General features: G+C 36.0%; 2 protein-coding genes across 2 annotated transcripts in view; one reads left to right on the top strand and one right to left on the bottom strand.

Annotated features, from left to right (window-relative positions):
* LOC127855511 (uncharacterized) overlaps positions 1-18,530 on the bottom strand; it is a 127,086-nt gene that overhangs the window by 67,556 nt on the left and 41,000 nt on the right. The window lies entirely within an intron of this gene.
* On the top strand, positions 6,138-8,826 carry LOC127855513 (uncharacterized protein CXorf38-like). The gene is made up of 3 exons (XM_052391170.1): positions 6,138-6,861; positions 7,153-7,311; positions 8,396-8,826. Exons 1-3 carry the CDS (start codon positions 6,331-6,333, stop codon positions 8,699-8,701), a joined length of 996 nt encoding a protein of 331 aa, XP_052247130.1. The 5' UTR covers positions 6,138-6,330; the 3' UTR covers positions 8,702-8,826.

Raw genomic sequence — 18,530 nt, 5'->3', positions numbered from 1 at the left:
ACTAGCCCATTCGGGCTAGTAAATGCAGAACCTACTAGCCCTGACCAATCTTTCATGTGCCCCGACCAAAGTATTATCAAAACCTTTATATTTATCATTTAACTTGTATTTTCTTGTGCGTGGAGATGCGCAATTATGATTTAATCATTCTTATTAGCTTGCCTTACTAATGCTAATGAATTCAATATTCATCTACTTAAGACATCTATTTGTAATCTTCCGCCATTTGTGGAGAAATTTCCTTGTTTTTTTCCTTCCTTGTTTTTTTCCCTCATACTTTCTCTTACTTTCCTCCTTCCCTTTTCTTTTCTTATCCGAGGAACCCCCATCCCCACCCGTAAAGCCAAACTTAAACAACGATATGAACGTTAAAACCTTTTTACATAGATGGCGGCGGTTGCCGTCTGACAACAAACGGTAGGTGAATCTTAGGTGTCGCAAAATAACAAATAACGTGTTACAGTAGTCGTAACAATTGTACAAGTTTAACTCTCTACTAAAAGCCTGGATCGACCATTAATATTAGTTTTGCTAATTGAATTGCTTAAAAAAGATTGTCAAATCACTTCTAATCGATCAAACAAATTTAAATTATTTTAATTTGATAAATAAATAATAATTGTATATTAATTTTGTGTTAATGTCGAGTTTTATACCTTCATCGATCCCGGACAATCCTGGGCGATCCCGGATTTTAGTTTAAAACGTATTTTTATCGAGAAAACACGTCACTTCGAGGAAACCAATTAAAACCGTGGCCCGTATTCACCAACCAATTCTTAGACTTAAGAATAAAGAATAGACTTAGAACCAAGAAAAATGTGTTCAGTGTTTGAATATATACAGGCCTCCACTGGTGATTATGTCATTTACAAAATGTTCTATATGAAGAAAAATATATAAAGAGATATTTACCGCAGAGATCGAGTCAAAATAAAAGAAATTCTTGAATATTATAATATAAAGAATTTTCTTTATTCTTAGACTTAAGTCTAAGAATTGTTTGGTGAATACGGGCCCATATCTAGCGGAATTCCGTTTAAAAACAGGCACTGACGTGTTTTACCAGGAAAACCGCCGGGGATTTTCTGAATTGTCGGCCTCTTTTTGATTGCAATCAGGGGGTTCCAAATCTATTTCGAATTACGATCCGTTTGTACTCTCCGACTTTACTCTGGGATTTAATTGTCATCTGTTCATACTGTATTAAGATTTCTGCATCTTTCAAAAGCTTATTTTAAACGCAGTTTATTGATAGAACACATAATCCCGCCCAAAATACACACGACCGGTCTGGCATGTTCCTGGGACATTGGCTAGCCCGGACCTAGGTACAGGCAGTGAATGTCGTTCGGACGTGCCTTAGTGTTAAGCCCAGTATTGGAGTTTGTCGTTAAATGCTTTATATTGATAAATGAAAACATTGGATCTAAAATCTCCATAAAAAAAAGAATAAAATTGAAGAAAAAAAGAGCCCTCAAATGGGCTCCAACCTCTGAGCGAGTAAAAGTCTATCGCTTAGATCACTCGGCCATCCGTGCTCACACAATGAGTGATGTATTTTATACTTAACATTAGCAAACCTTGTAGTATCACAAAATATTACGACAACAACAGAACTCTCCAAGTTATTTAATCATTTCGCCTTGCAACGCTTTAACATTTTCAGGTTAATAAATCGTCAAAAGATGCATATAATTGATACTTTAGAGCATGGTAAATGTTCAGTATTACTGCGTCATCACAAATATCATTACTACAACGACAATTTGAGAATCTGAAACATTTTTTTACTTTTGTCTATTTACCATAACGTGAAAAGGCCCCTTTAAATTCTGTAAGAAAAATGTTTTAATTATGTGCAGCTAAGTATCGGAACATACGCATGTGTTTTTGTTATAGTGAAAGAATACAAATGTGTACTCTATCCTTTACAAAAAATCAGCTAATAAGAATGATCCTTACAAAGTTTCTGAAATTTAGTTATAACATATATATTTATTCAATTTCTTGATATTTTTCATACCAGATATAACAAGTGACAAATTGGCGCATCATGTAATATCATAGGAGGAGTACAGTGCCAAAATGTAATACTGTTTAACAGTTGCTTTCTATATGGGCCTCGTTCTTGGAAAACCAGAGGATGTGCGTAAAGTGTCGTCCCAGATAAGACCGTGAAGTCCGCTCACGCTTATCATGGACGACGATTTCCACTTTGGCTGGATTTTCGTTTAGAATAGACATCCTTTTTAACGAAGAATTATCAACAACGGATAGCGTTCTTTATTAACATGTGCGGACGGCACAGGCTTATCTGGTAAGATACTTTAAACACGTGAATTAAGCCCAGTTTTCTCAGAGCGCGGCTAGTATATGTACGAACCGCGTATTAGCAGTCGCAATTTTCAAGTATCACTTGACAATTAAGCTAAGAATATGGGCGTAAATAGTACATCGTCCGGGACGCACAAGGTTGTTTCGTGAATCACGCTGACAAGCCAGTTTTGACTACGATCTTTGACTGGCAAGTCTACCAATCATAACCGTGCAAAGTGATGTATACGTGCACAGTCGCGATACATCGACTATCTCCGTAATCCTCCGTAAGATAGGCAGATTTAAGCAATAAATCGTCTGCTGATCCAGAGTGGTACGTTCAAAGGAAACGTTCTACAAGTTTAGCAACCTTTCAATATGTTAAGAGCTTAGGAGCGAAGTTGGTTGGAGTATGGAGACATATTTCTATATTCGACGAGAAAAAAGTATGTTCTTTAAATATATTCTGCTTAATTATACCGATTTGTTATGGGTTGAGAACGTATACATGTACTGAATGATGTACCGCATGCATTTGCTTGTTAAATGACTGTGTTGACGTGAATATCCGACATCGCGAAGTTATCATCTATTTAAAATTAGTGTCTGCGTAATAATTATTCAATAGAGTTCTTAATGTTGATTTATGTGCGACTTTTTAAACTAATGATTGTAATTCAGCGTTTGGTATTGCGATATATGTTCTTAACGCAAATGCATATTAGAGGTGTAAGGAAACATTATCACCAGCTTTGAATGACATACGCTGAAGTGAATATCTTGGACGAATAGGACACGTTAAGGCAAATTTCTTTATTTATTATCGGTATAAAGTACGAACATGTCAAACTAGATTCTATACTCCAAAACGGTATGATATTTGCAAAAGTTAAAGTTATTACTCGCCGGGCTGCCCAAATCAGAAGAAAAACTTAATCGATATTTAATATCTGAATAATACGTAACGTAGGCTTTCTAATTATATATAATTTGTCAAAATCGGCCGAGAAATGAAACTATAATTTAAAAAAAGACGTGAGCGTGTACATCAAAATGTATAACCTCGGCGCTTCGATGTACGCTAATTATTAAAGATCGATAGTAAACGGTCACGTGACTCAGGTTCGACAAGATATTTGCCGATACGGTTACGTTTCATCAGTGTCATCTAGAGTCCGTGAATAACCGAAGCATTCGTCTTCTTCGTGTGTCGTATGAATAGATATCGTTGCAGGAAATTAAAATGATTTGTAAAACAAAATTGTGTTTTTGTGTCGTATGAACGAATCTGCAATAAAACTAAATTTAGATTCACATTGTACATGCATGCTGGTGATTTCGACTTTGCAGACATTTTCCATTTCAGAATTAAATATCTGGCGTTTTTTTCATGTTTCGACACAATCATGTTCTTCTTCACTTTTTTATTTATTTTGAAATATATGTTGAATACGTTTTTTTACACATTAATTTTATATAAATTCATTAATATTTGACAAAATCTTGCATACATACTAAAACCTCTAAGCGAATAACATCGGTTAAACGTATGGATAAAGCAATGCAGCTTTGATCGTCGCCATTTTTGTACCGGATTGCCGAATTTCAAATTTCAGATTTCGAAGTCATTTTTTGCCAATTCCAAATGTGCCGAATATTTATTATCTTGGTTATTGACAATGTATCCTACTTTACGGAATTCATATTTCTGATTCCCATGTTGCCGAATTCTTCACGAAAAAAGGTGAATCACGTCGGTTCGCGGTGATTCGCGCTGATTGCCCTACAGCGAGATACATCGCGCGATGGTCACCGTGGAATCGCCGAGACATCACTCAAATTTTCGTTGCTCGGAATCACCGCGATTTGTCACGTTGCATAAATCGCTGTGATGCGAGAATCGCTGCAAAAATTACGGGTTGTGTAGTGTATGTTTATAATTTTGCCTTTATTTTCTGGAAACGCTCCATATAAATATGTGTTCAATCAGATGAGTATAATCTCACATTCTAAACTGTTAAGCTCACCTGAGCACAAGGTGTTTATAGGAATCTTCGAAATTAAATTTACTTGCCAGCTACTTCAGAAATTTTACTTGCTGAAACACGTTATTTGTTAGTTTTTCTTATACCAAACAAAAACCTCAACCAATAATAATTTACAACTTAACTCCCTACACTAATAAAATATTAGTTTCTCAATACAACATTAATTGACATAACAAACTTCAATAATTACAGTACAAAATCTCAACATTTTTCTCTGCTTTTCAATCGCAGTCTCTGTATAATTTTTTTTTAGGAGGTTTTCCAGGTATAGCCTTGTAAACAAACCTTCAAAATGTAATACATGTGTTGACATTGAGGAAAACAAGAAGCGTGACACATTATTAAATTATTTAATTGAGTCATTTGTTATCACTCGAAAGTCTAACCCCAAAAGCTGATCGGAGCCGAATGTGATCAATAGGGCAGGCAATGTGGGAAATTACCACAATCTCAAGGGAAAAGGCTCAATTTTTTATTCAATATTTCGAATCCATCTTCAAAAAATTCAAGTTTACCTCAAGAAAGAATTGACTCCGGAAAGCCGTTTGAACTGGAGAACGACAGTATTTTAAATGTGCCTGGGGATAAAAGTAGGCCTCACAATTTACCATTTACATTTTAAGAACTCCAGACAATAATAAAAGTAAGATTATCTCCGTAATAGGCTCAAATAGAATAAATAATTTTATGTTCCAACACCCGCAAGCCATAATTCTAAGCATCTGACTAAACTCATTCAATCTAGTATTGATTTTAGAAACAGCCACGATAACTCCCCTCCTAAAACGCAATAAAGCCAAATATCAACCAAAATCATACCGCACAATAAAGTCTTACCTAAAGTGCAGTAAAATTACTTGAAACGTAGGTCAAAAGATATTTGAACAGTTAAAGAAATCGAATAACAGCTAACACAATTTCTGGTATTGCTTTAGGAAAAGGTGCTTCACTGTAGATCAGCTAGCCACCGTACAGCATAACATACATTTCTGCTTAAAATCACAGGAAAACAGAATGGGAAATATTTTGGACACACGGGTAGCTTTTTCGATCAGTGATTGTATATGTGTGATATCTGCATATCGTTGTTTGCTAAACACTAAAAATAATACATCCTTAATTATCAGTCAATACGAACAACGCCAACCATTTTATGCAACAACAATAATTGTGTGTTATAGTTGACATGGCGTGTGATTTTGAAAAGATTTTGAAAGGATAAGCTTGATGCTTACTCCCTTCAAGTTGCTTTTTTCAAAAACGTAGCCCATTGCGGATTACGTCTGTGATCACTTATGTAAAACACGTTTTCATGGTTTCATAGCATGTACATTTACCTATCAGATTAAAATGATTGATCGTTTCTTCAACATGCGGAAACGACATTTTCATATCGTGTTAATCATTCCTTCGAGATTGAATGCTTGGTAAGATGCATATAAGATTGTTGACAAAATTTTCAAACGCAGCAGCTGTCAAATATCAAAGCTGCTGACATGAAAATATCATTTTAATAAAATTATGTGTGTAATTAAAAAATGCAAACACAAACATTTACGGTATTAAATTGTGTTGCTAATGTAATGGAGTGTACGTGGGGATTTACAGGCACTCTGTGATAAAATGACATGCTTTATTTTTCAGTTGATATTATTCTTTCAACTGAATACGTGAGTTTGGTAAAATATACCAATTCACTTGTAGATGACAAATATTTTTTTACCTACATACATTTTTTATAAATGATATGTCAATATGTTTCAGTTGATTTGATTCTTTGAACAGACGATCTAAGTTTTGTAAAATATACTTATTTAATTATAGGAGAAATAAAGCAACCAAAACAATAACAAGATCAGAGGATGCTCATGGACAAGAATATGACGACGCGCCATAATACTATCTACTCTTTGGTTGTCCACAAACTAACTCTCTACTGAATGGTTTATGTAGTCTCGTGGGGATGGCTGCCAACACCAACATTTTCACCGAAAAGCAGACCAATAACTGGTTCAAAGCGTACATTGCCCTCAATTGGACAAAAGAAGGATTGACTGACTTTGTTGTGACGGAATTACTTAACGTCCAAAAAACAGTTGGAAGTAGTTGTGGGCAATGCTTTATTCAAAACCTTATACCGTGCCCAACTCAGGACGTGTGTAAAAAGGGGAAACGAACTAACTGTTCCTTCCACAATTCACTGCAATACAAGTCATGCCAAACATGTGATAAAGTGAAACAAAATATCAAATCGTTACACAGATTTAATGGGCCTTCTTGGGCAAACACTAAAGCTGAAAGATGGGCAATAGATCCGTGGGAAATTGGCAAATGCTACCTCCCACGGGATGGATATATCAGCGTATCGTCTGTGCAGGCATCTGACTTTAATGGTGTGATTAGCATCATGTTGAACTGCACTCATTTCCAGACATGCGTCTCCACCGCATGTCTATCACCGCCTCCTCCTGATAAGCAATGCCCGCTAGAAAAGGTAATCTCTAAATGCAACATTCTAATCGAATGAATATAAGTCTAAATTTTCAAAGTTTGGTTTGTTAACAAATTTTTTATATGTATTATTCTATGTGTTATGACTCGATTTAAGTCATGCAATTAAATCCATTGTATGAATTATACAAGTATTATTTAAAAGTCTTCGTATATTTAAGCATTTTTACTATCACATGTCATCACTTCGACGCTGGCAGAACATGCGTGTGAAGGTTTACCTCAGTACTTCATCTCTTGGTCCTTAACGTCACAGCAATCCTCTTCTCTATAGGTCCGTCAAATAGGCAGAGATGTACGCCACACTGCCAACTGCAAGGTTACAGATGCTGATCTGCAGTACTTCTTCCTGAAACTGTCCACCTTACTGGCTGATCCGGTCTGCTTAGTGCATGATCCCTCAGCAACAGAAGCGCGCAGGAAACTCAGTGATGTAAATTGATTGTGTTTGTGTTGTTTGTCGCTATTTAAACAAGTATATAATATAAAGAATGTTTGTACAGAGCAATTGTCCACAGGAATATTTTAACAAAGATAGTTTAATGCAAAAGTGACAATGGTTCCAGTTGTTTGAAAAGCATTGAAAATCTTTTTTCCTTATATGGCTATAGTAAAACCATGTTAACACCATAGAGTCAACATTTATAGTTCGATCTTCATGAACCTTGGTAAAAAAATACGTCCCAACGACATCTTGATTAAGTTCCAAAATAAAATGATTCTGGTCTGTTGAAAAACATTGCCACCAGGGGACAGGGCATTTTGCCTGATATGGCTACATATGGCTATAGTACAACTTTTTTAACACTTTCAAAGTCACATTTATTGTCTTATTTTCATGAAATTTGGTAAGAACATTTGTTTTAATGATATCGTGAACGAGTTCGAAATGGTTCCGGTTTCTTGAAAAAAATGCCTCATTGGGGCGGGCATTCCAGGGGACACATTTATTGTCTGATATTAATGAAACTTGGTCAGAAGAGTTGTCCCAATAATATCTTGTAAATACTTTTGGTTGGTTGAAAAACATGGCCGCCATGGGGCGGGGCATTTTCTCTTATATGATAATGGCTATAGTCAAAACTCATTAACACTCTTAAAGTCACATTAATTTTCCAATCTTTAAAAAATTAGTCAGATCATTTGTTTTAATATTATATTGGATCAGTTCAAAAATAGTTCCTGTCTGTTTATAAACATCGTTGCCAGTGCTCGGGGAATTTATCCTAATATGGCTATAGTAAAACCTATTTTTACACACTACAAGTTACATTTATAGTTCTCTCTGCATAAAGCTTGGTCAGAACATTTTTCCTAATGATATCTTGGGGCTGCACTGAGCAAGTCAGTTCCTTTGTATCTAAGATGAGCGACTTTGGGCCTTTCAGGTCCTCTTGTTAATGAAAATATAAACACTAGTTCTGTTGAATAAAATCACAGACTATATAATACTTTACTTATATATATTATGAGAATCTGTTTTGATGTAAGTCTACACACGCAAATAATTTATGTAGTTGCAGAATGATCGTATTTCACTTGTCGATTTGGGCAAGCTGTTAAAAGAAGCCAATCAGATCCTCACACAGGCAAAAGAGGCTGGAGAACGTTTTTCTGAAGAGGCTGAAAGGACTCTGAAAGAAGGTCTGGATGCTATAGAGGCTAAAATTCTGGCTGGAGAACAAAGCATTGAAAACAAGACACAGGCTGGAGAACAAAGCATTGAAAACAAGACACAAGAAAGTATCAACCGCATAAAGCAAGCAGCGAATGAAAAAGAGCTAGACGAATACGATCGAGGCGTAGCAGGTTTGTCTTTATAATAAATTGTGGTTATAACCTATTTGCACACTTGAAAAACAATTAACTACCAAGCTGACAAATCCTTTCAACTTATAAAGAAACTGTATGTGTTATGTTGATAACAACTGTACTTCTAAGACAAATATTCTACTATTAAATCGAATATATCAGTTATACTGATATAGACATCTAACTGTTGTATCAGGCAAATAATTTTTGAAGACCATTCTTCATGTTGCAGTGTCTGAAACATCAGTTATACTGAAACAAACACCATGCTGCGTGTCTGAAACATTAGTTACACTGACACAAACACCATGCTGCAGTGTCTGAAAGATCAGTCATACCGATACAAACTAATTAACTTGTTTTTCAGAAAATTTCTTACTCTGTTAATAAAATTGTGACATTTAAAGATGCAGCAGTAGTATTTTCCCATTGTTTATATTGACACCGGAAGTAGGTAAACCGTCCCGCACAAACGACAACTCTGTTAAGACGGAATAACGAAAATCCGGAATACATGATTTGTTTTTTTGGATGTTCTAAATGCGTATAAATTCAGGCATAAGCACAATCTGTACAGATGTGCTTATTGTTGTTAACCATTTATAAAACGATATTTTTGGTATATAATTACATAGACTTTCCTTATAGTAGACAAATGTTTAAATCCGAAAGGATTTTACTTGAGAATGAACTATCCACCTTCAATTTGCCAGGGGAGATAATTACTGCGACGAGATTGACTAACTCTTTTCAACGATTATCTCTCTTATTGATAAACGGTGCCACTGCTTTCACATGTTAAATTTATAGGGTGTTTTAAATTTTATTTAAAGTAAAAAAGAGTAATATTATAGATAGCCTCCCCTTCAATTTAATTGGATTCCGAATAAAAATATGTCAATAAAACCATACATAATTAACTGACTTTTCCGTTCGGATTTATGAGCCGCGCGTAACACAAACTGCATCAGAGTTGTTGCATTATTTAAAGGCATTTTTCGAGTGTCCCCAATAACTCAAATTCTCTTTGTACATAAGCAATTAAACTGCAAACACAATAATAAAATTTATGGAGATGGTTGTTTGCCAACCTCATCCCCCTAAACGAAATACAGACAAGTTTTGGATTTGCGCTAGTCGTCCGGCCCCTCGATCAGACGGTCAATTAAATCTGTCTGTCTGTCTGTCTGTCTGTCCGTCCGTCCGTCCTGCACGTATGTACATATGCACGTACGTACGTACCTACGTATGGGGAGCTTTTAGGATACCCTGACGTAAGTCGCCCGTCAGTTCGTGTTTTTCTTTTAAACTGCAAGGGCCCGGGTTTTTATATTTTGTGTGTATTATTGTATATTTTACCTTTTCAACGTTGGTTCAAATCATGCCTCTGTGCTCCAAACTAACCACGCCCCAGATTTCACATGATGTATGCAGACTTATATGGTAGCTAAATCAAAACTCTGTGATACTGCAACTGTTATGTTTTTCATAGTTTATGTGCGAAATCGTATGATGGCCGTCTGATCAGTTTGTTCAAATCATGCCCCTCGGGTCAAAATCGCCCATCCTTTGGGGTTTCTTTTTTTAAAGATGTTTATAGTAAAATCTTGTATTTGTTATTATTAATCATAACTTGTCAGATCTGTGTCACAAAGAGTAAAAATAAACGACGGTAACTGTTATCAAACACACAAACACACAAGGACACTCATACCCACAACCATCACAAAGTCTTTACATAACAATTATATTTATACGGGCCTAACCTTAGGTGAGTGACCAAAGGCCTCATGACCCTCTTGTCATTTCCTTCATTTCCGTGCGTCATTCTGGGTGTCAGTCTATTTGTATGTGTGTCTTCTCGTTTGTCCGTCCTTCCTACGCCCTTTTGACTGTCTGTCTTGCCGTGGGTCTATCTCTTCTTCCACCTGCCTGCCTTCCCGGCCGTATGCCCGCCCGCCTTAAACCCTTCCTCCCTCCCGCCCGTCCGCCCGTCTGTTGGTCAGACTGTCCGTCATTCTGTCCCATGAACATGATTGCACATGTCTCCTTGAGTTTACCCTCGGTGTCTTGCGCATACAAATAATACGAGTTTATTCAGTTAAACTATTTACGTCGTATTATCGATGTACCTTTGTTTTTGAGTATTTGAGAACAACGACTACGTGAATTTTTGTGATTACAGTTTGTCTATCGTTTGTCGTGTGTCGTTTACATTATCTTGGAAACATCATACAGGCCACATTTATTTCCCAGTGTTCATGAAACTTAGAAAGAACATTTTACCAAATGATATCTCGGCTTTGTTCGAACAATCTTTCAGTTCCTTGGAAATTACGTTCACCCGGGCACTTTTCAGTTTTCCTTATATTGCTATAGTGAAACCTTAAGTATAATCTAAAAGTCACATGTTTGTCCAATCTTCATGAAACCTGCTGAGAACATTGTTTTAATGATATCTCGGTCAAGTTTTAGAATGGTTTGTTTTTTTTTTAAAAACATGACCGACATAACAAAAATGAGTAAATAAAGATTTTTCCATGAAGTTTAATGTAAAGTTTCTTTAGAAAAACACAAAAGTTCTTCTTTTTTGTAACTGTAAATAATTATAGTAAGATTATTTACATTGCAACTTTAAATGTTCCGCAAACTATAATTAAAAGTGGTAAATGTTATACCATATTCAACTTTACTGACAGCAATATATGATGCAAATAATTTACTAAAATGCTTTAAATGCAGTTTTAATACATACGCTTGCTAGCTCGGTTGCTAGAGCGCTGAACCACAGACATCAGGGTCAGTGGGCTCGATTCTTGGCCCGGAAACATAACTTATTTAGGGATTGGTCATAACATTATTTATACGGCCTTTCTCCATTTGCAAACCAAATTATACACACATAGATATGCCCGGTATTAAAGTATCCCTGGGGACAATACCAATTTAATATATTGAGTATTTTGTGAATTGTACACCTTGTATGTAAAATGCCCATTAAACGTTGTTATTTACTTGATTGTCTTTACCTGTATATGTAAGTAAATAGTAGACATGGGATTTAATCATTCCACGTGCAATAGACCTGTTCAGAGAACAAATAGATCACCATTTATCTGTCATTTGTCGTGCATCATCCGCCTTCTGTCGTTAAGTCTTATGAACTTATGCCATGTTAACACTCTAGATACCACATTCATTGTCAAATCTTCATGAAACTTGGTCAAAACATTGTTCCTAGTACAATCTCGTCTGAGTTCGAACAGGAATCACGCACGGTCCAAAGTTTGTTCAAAAAGATATTAAGAGAAAAAACTGTTTAACACTATAGAATTGTCATGCTCGTCAAATCTTCATCAAAATTGGCATAGTTCTTATCGTATATAGTTACGCTAAGTTAAAAAATGGGTCCAGTCCGTTAAAAAACATGACCGCCAGTGGGCGGGACAGTTTCCCTTATATGGATATCGAAAAACCATTTTAACACTTTAGCACAAATTACATGTGTGATCCAATCATAATGAAAATTCCTCAAAAAATTTGTTCTAAAAATATGCCACCTGAGTTCCAAAATTATTTTCGTTCGTTGAAACACATCTCCATTATGTGGCTTGGCAGCTGTATTACAAGTCTTCACTTAAAACATGTTAGTACATTAAAATCGATACATTTACATTGAACATAAACAGATCCGTAACTGTATTTTAATGCCATTTCAGCCACGACTGAATTGAATCAGGGTATAATGCAAGCTGAGAAGCCATATTTATTACACAAACATCACTCAAAACAGCTCAGTTCGTTCGGATCTCATGGGAGCGACCTAGCGCCTTTGGCCTTCTTGTAAATAGAAACGTCCAACACCATAATCCGTTAATATCGAGCTTTATTATTGTTTCAGATCTTCTCAGCCGATTGATCGACCATTACCGTGACACTGTTATTTGCGTACCCCTGTCCACATTGAACCATAGTCTCGATATAAAAGTACAAGACATATATGCCAAGCCAAAAATCCACAGGATGGAAATTGAAAGAGATGGTAAACACGTGAAACAAGAACAAATATACAAATATAGAGATTGCTTTTGCGGAGGGTTTAGACGTATATATTTACAAGGTGAGCCTGGCAGCGGAAAATCGTATTTTGCTGCAAAATTAGTTCACGATTGGTGTAATGTGCATGCGCCGATTGTGAAATCTACAAAAGAACAAATGAAGTTTGGTGACGTGGATACCCTTCAGAAATTCAGGTTTCTTTTTTTCATTTCGTTGCGCGATTCGAGAGAACAGACACACGCAACGCAAATGATAAAAACCCAGCTCATCTACAAAATATATGCTGAGGACGAATGGGACAGTGCGTACAAACTGGCCTTAAAAATCATGAAAAATGTGATGTATCTCGTCGTTCAAGACGGTCTTGATGAGTGGCCAGGTGAAGAAGTTCTGCCCTCGATGGACGGAATTCCTAACGACCATTGCATTGTGCTCACAACTTCTCGACCATGGAAACTCGCTGATGAACGTATCAGAAATTCACAAATTGACGTTTTGTTTGATCTAGAGGGTATAAGCGATCCTAAAGAATTCAATGAAAAGGTACTACGATGCCTACTTGACGAATCAGCTGATATAAAAAAAAGGTTGAATCTGTTTGAACAATTCCTCAGTAGTCGTAACCTTCAGTCAACATCATCTTCGCCTATGCTGAACACTCTTGTTCTCTGTACCTGGGTAGATGATAGAGCTCAGCGTCTCACCGGGCCGTCATTGTGTGAACTGTACACTACCCTTCTTGAAAATGTGTGTAAAAAAGCTAACTCACAAATTAGTTATTTCGATCCAAATCAAACATCACCAGTAAAATGCTTTAATCAAACGATGTATGTTAAACCAAACATGAAACATATAGATGCCATAGCCAAAGCTGCGTTCTCATTTTTGCTTTCAAATGAAAAAGAATCATCACTAGTGTTCAGCGACATACACTTAATGGCTCATTTGTCTCCAACTGCAAAACAGTTCGCACTCGATTCAGGATTATTATCTCAAAGAAAAGGTAAAAAATGTACTGATCAAACATTGTCGTTTGTCCATAAAACAATCCAGGAATTCCTAGCTGCTTTTCATATCCATAGGAATGCAGACATAATTGACGACGTCATTTCCGGATATCTCCTACGCAATGACAAATCATATCGTGATATATCTCAAATTTTTATATTCCTGTGTGGCTTCAACATCTCGGCGGCAAATAAACTATCTGCTATGATGAATGAGCTTGACGTGTATAGCGAATATGGCCATTATTTCCAAGACTGCATCCTCTCGGGTTATAAGGAGACAGTAGCCAACAAGAACACTCCAATACACCTACATCTGAGTAACTATAAATTCAGCAGTGCTAATGCGGAAGATTTGATCCAGATCTGGAAACTGAACACTTCACGTGCCCGATCTTTAAAGGTTAACGATATGAGGTCCAACATACATGTAACAAGACGTTCACAATACACGTCGTCTGCAGATTGTCATGAACCTGGACAGGTTGCCTTACCTGCACGTGAGGGTCATGGGCCGTCTACACTAAACGATGAGGACGGAGTCAGATCGTCTACATTGAATATCGAGCTTGACTTGTCATTGTGTCACAACCTCGAACTGCTGACGCTCGCTGAGATTGGTGATCATATAACCGTGCAACTACACGCGCTTGTGGGTCTGAAAAAGTTGAAATATCTAAGACTTGATTGTAAATGTGAAGCGATTGACTTGTCACATTTTGAACACATACAGTTAATTGATCTGAACAAAAGAGTAACTTTATTACCACTCTCTATAAATAATTATAAGAATCTTCAATGTGTCAAACTAGATACAACATATGACGGACTTGATTTGTCACTGTTTGAAAATTTAAAGTCGATAGAAATCAGCAATAAAGTGAAAGTGTTACCGAAACCACTTCTCATTCATAACAAAATTACTAAAATTGAATTGAATGATTTTGAGTTCAACAGTTTAAACAATGAGGCCATTTATACATGGTGTCTACTTAATGGTGCTGATCCAGTCCAATGTGCAGACTATACTCCAGTACTGCCCTCCTAAGAACACATTATATTATGGCGGGTCACATGTTCCTCCACCTGGCTACGCAGTCTGTTAAGCACGCTGTTGACTCTCGATCATAGGGTGAAGTGCGAACTGTTTGACTGTAAGATAACCTCATTCGATCAAGAGGTGAAGACCAGTCTGCGGGGCAGTGACATGCCATCGTATGTGGAGGATGCAGCCAGCGAGTCGCGTACAAATGCATGTATAACAACGGATTTAAACAATACATGTACGTTAGAGGTTTTTATTGGATGTCCTGGCATATGGGATATCCTGCACAGTCAGAATGTAAAACATCTGAGGCTGCAGGGTTGGGGTTACACGTCTGTGAAGGTTGATCATGTACCGTCACTGTCACGATCACAAGCATCCCTCACACAGCAGGAAACGCTTACCATGCATTTATCTTCTTATATCGACCTACAGCTACCTCCATCTCTGAAACATGTGAATGTCTGTTATAAAACATTGTTTCCATCAGAACTGCGCCATCTGGTGAACAAACTCTGTGCATTGACTCAATCGGTTGAATGTAAATTGGAATTCTGTTGTGGTAATAAAATAACAAAAGGCACGGCAAATAACATTCAACCAGAGGAATACATTCCCATCCAACAGGAACTCCAAGCTCGGGAGCATGTTGAAGTGAAACGATTTCGAATATATGACCTGAAACCTAACACCGATAGACGGTCTGTTGATAAATGGTCAGTACGTGGCAGTGTTGTTGATGATGGTGATAACAGGGATGATATTGGTGAAAATGAGCTTTTTAAATGGTATATAAGAGATTTTGGCGGTGACGTCCTTAATCGCATTTCAATGCGACTTCAGATTAACTGTGTTAAAGAACAAGCCTTGGTAAAGTGAAGTAATATATGAGTCATACAATTGATATTAACATGATCATCATACATTTCCTGAATAGTTTGAAAATTGTGCAAATAATTATAAACATTTAATTAAACGAACATTGGTTTGTGCAGTATGTTGGTTCGGATACCAATGCCACTTCCGGTTAACTGTTTTCAAAATCCATATCCATGAAAAAATTAAGTAATAAATTCGAATAAATGACAGCAATTTGATGCTAAAATGTATGGCGTGCATACTTGACTGATTACGAGTATGGAATGTGTATTTAAATCTGTAGAAGAGGTTAATGGTGTACAGTTGTAAATGATTCCCGTATGAATACGATGACTTAATGCCATTTCTTATTGTTAATGTAGTTCTAATGTTTATGATAATCTGTTGCATAAGTAAGTTCAGCTGAGTTGTTTAACATGTTATTGATGAGGATGATGATGATGATGATGATGATGATGATGTTGAATATGATGATAATATGAAGAGCTAAAGGACAATGATGATACATGATGACGTGTGTGCAATTGATTTGACAAGAATACCGTTAACAAACGACAACGACGGTGCTGTTGTTGTTGAAGCTACCGTAGATGATTATGATGATGATGATGATGATGATGATGATGATGATGATGATGAATATGATGATAATATGAAGAGCTAAAGGACAATGATGATACATGATGACGTGTGTGCAATTGATTTGACAAGAATACCGTTAACAACGACAACGACGGTGCTGTTGTTGTTGAAGCTTCTGTAGATGATTATGATGATGATGATGATGATATGCTGCTGCTGATGATGATGATGATGACGATAATGATGATTTGACTAGAATAAATGCGATTCCATTTGCTTTCAAAACTATGCAACATATCATAACCGAGGGCTTTTTCTTTCACAATTCGAATGTTTAATTTGCTGTGTTTCATGTCGAAGATAATAATAAACTTCACAATTTTATTACCATATTGTGATTTTAATGCTTTTTTTCTAAAGCTAACATTAAAAGGATAGTTTAACTGTCCAAGAAAGGCGTCAACCGAGTCCATATAGGTTGGATGTGTTTACATTTAAAAAATAGATGTTCTATAGTCTTAATATTTTTACCACAGGTGTCGCATACATTGGAGTTGAATAGCTGTCATTTAAAAAAAATAATTTCTTGGTCGCGATAATTCAAAGTATGTATTTATATTGAAAATACCATTCGGTTTTTGTTTTGCAACACATAATAATATGTCTTCCCAGTTTCTTGGGATATACATTTTATTTGGAATTCTGATCGTTCAATCTGTTTGGCGCTAATTTGCGTCACTGTTGTGTTTACGTTATGACGTCATTTCCTGTGCATTTACTTTTGACGTCAATAATCAATTGTTTTGCTGAGTAACATGAAGAAAAAGTCCTGTATTTAATTTGCTAAAAATAACTTTTTAAAAGCCTTTTAAGGCGAAACGTTTCAGGAAAGATTGAAAAAAAAATGTGTTAGTGCAATGCTGTTATTGTTTATTTGTTTCCAATATCATAGTTTTATTGGTTTTATCTTGTTGTATTTTTTTGCGCATCTAAACTTCCGGCCGTGAGTTATTTGACAACAAACTATAACGTACACGAATTATTCCTTTAGTAAAGTTTTTATAATGTGTAATATATTTGAATGTTTCTTACAGGTATTACACTCAAGTAAAGTTTATTATCAAATTAATAACAACCGTTTATTCGGTAATAAAACAGTTGCACAACATAATTTTACTATTAAAGTAATATACAAAGTATTGCATAGTGGGTGTCATCATTTTACTCACTTGAAAGCCGCGATTTGCTAAAAAAAATCCCATGTCAAATATAAGTTTCAATAAAAAACACAAATGCTATCTACACAATTTTGAGATATATTCAACAGCTTGGGTATTGACATAATACTAAATATGCATAACAACATCAACGAAATGTAAACGTTCACATTACTCAATTATCTATAAACATGTGAAACGTGTTGTCCATGAGTTTAAATATCACCGTATTCAAATATCAAAGTTAAAATGCTGCACTACATATTCATGAGCAAAAAGCAACACTGTAATCGTAGGGTCGAAATCATACACACAAGTCTCCATGGTGATATTTGCTATATACGCAAGACACGTACATTATATACCGCAAATGCCGACCAAATTAACTATGGCTTCTGGATTCGGTATATTGTAATATAAACAGAAAAACAGATATAATACATTAATGAAAATGTTCATAACGTCATTGCCAGCATTAATACGAGGTGACAAAAAGATAGTTTGATAAAGTACATTAGTAAATGGTGAAATTGAAGATTTTTAACCCGTAGTTGCTTAATACGATGTACGTTTTTTTTGACAGTTTATATAATTGATAAGATACCCAATAGCGAGTTAGCGACAACTTAATGGCAGCTAAGAAATTACCCTACCTAACACAATAGGCATAAAATTAGCCGCGATCTGTGAACACTGGGCTTAATACATGTGCGTTAAGTGTCATGCAAGTTTTGCCAGTGCAGTCCGCACAGAATACTCATCAATGACCCTTTCCCGTTTAGTGGATATTTTCTTTTAAAGAGGGTAAGTGTTGTTCCTGATTAATCTGTGCGGACGACACTGGCTAATCTGGAATGACACTTAAAGCGCAAGCTTTAAGCCCTGTTTTCCAAGAACGCGGCTGGAATTAACTAAACTACTCAATTACTCAAATCTAAAGTGATTAATGCGGTTGCCGATCATTGTTGCACATGAGATACGACTAATCCTTTAATATCCAAATAAGTGACATCTTATTGCATGCATTTTGTTTCTACGGAAAGAAAACTCT

Source organism: Dreissena polymorpha, chromosome 13, assembly GCF_020536995.1.
Source record: "Dreissena polymorpha isolate Duluth1 chromosome 13, UMN_Dpol_1.0, whole genome shotgun sequence".
Lineage (NCBI taxonomy): Eukaryota > Metazoa > Mollusca > Bivalvia > Myida > Dreissenidae > Dreissena > Dreissena polymorpha.
The sequence above is the reverse complement of the archived record's forward strand: the minus strand, read 5'-3'. Positions and strand labels throughout refer to the sequence as shown.

Bases quoted from the DNA above. Each gene is read 5' to 3' on its own strand.
- LOC127855513 (XM_052391170.1), top strand. From the start codon at position 6,331: ATGGCTGCCAACACCAACATTTTCACCGAAAAGCAGACCAATAACTGG. The intron at 6,862-7,152 runs GTAATCTCTAAA...TCTTCTCTATAG, and splicing joins AGCAATGCCCGCTAGAAAAG to GTCCGTCAAATAGGCAGAGA. The intron at 7,312-8,395 runs GTAAATTGATTG...TAATTTATGTAG, and splicing joins CGCGCAGGAAACTCAGTGAT to TTGCAGAATGATCGTATTTC.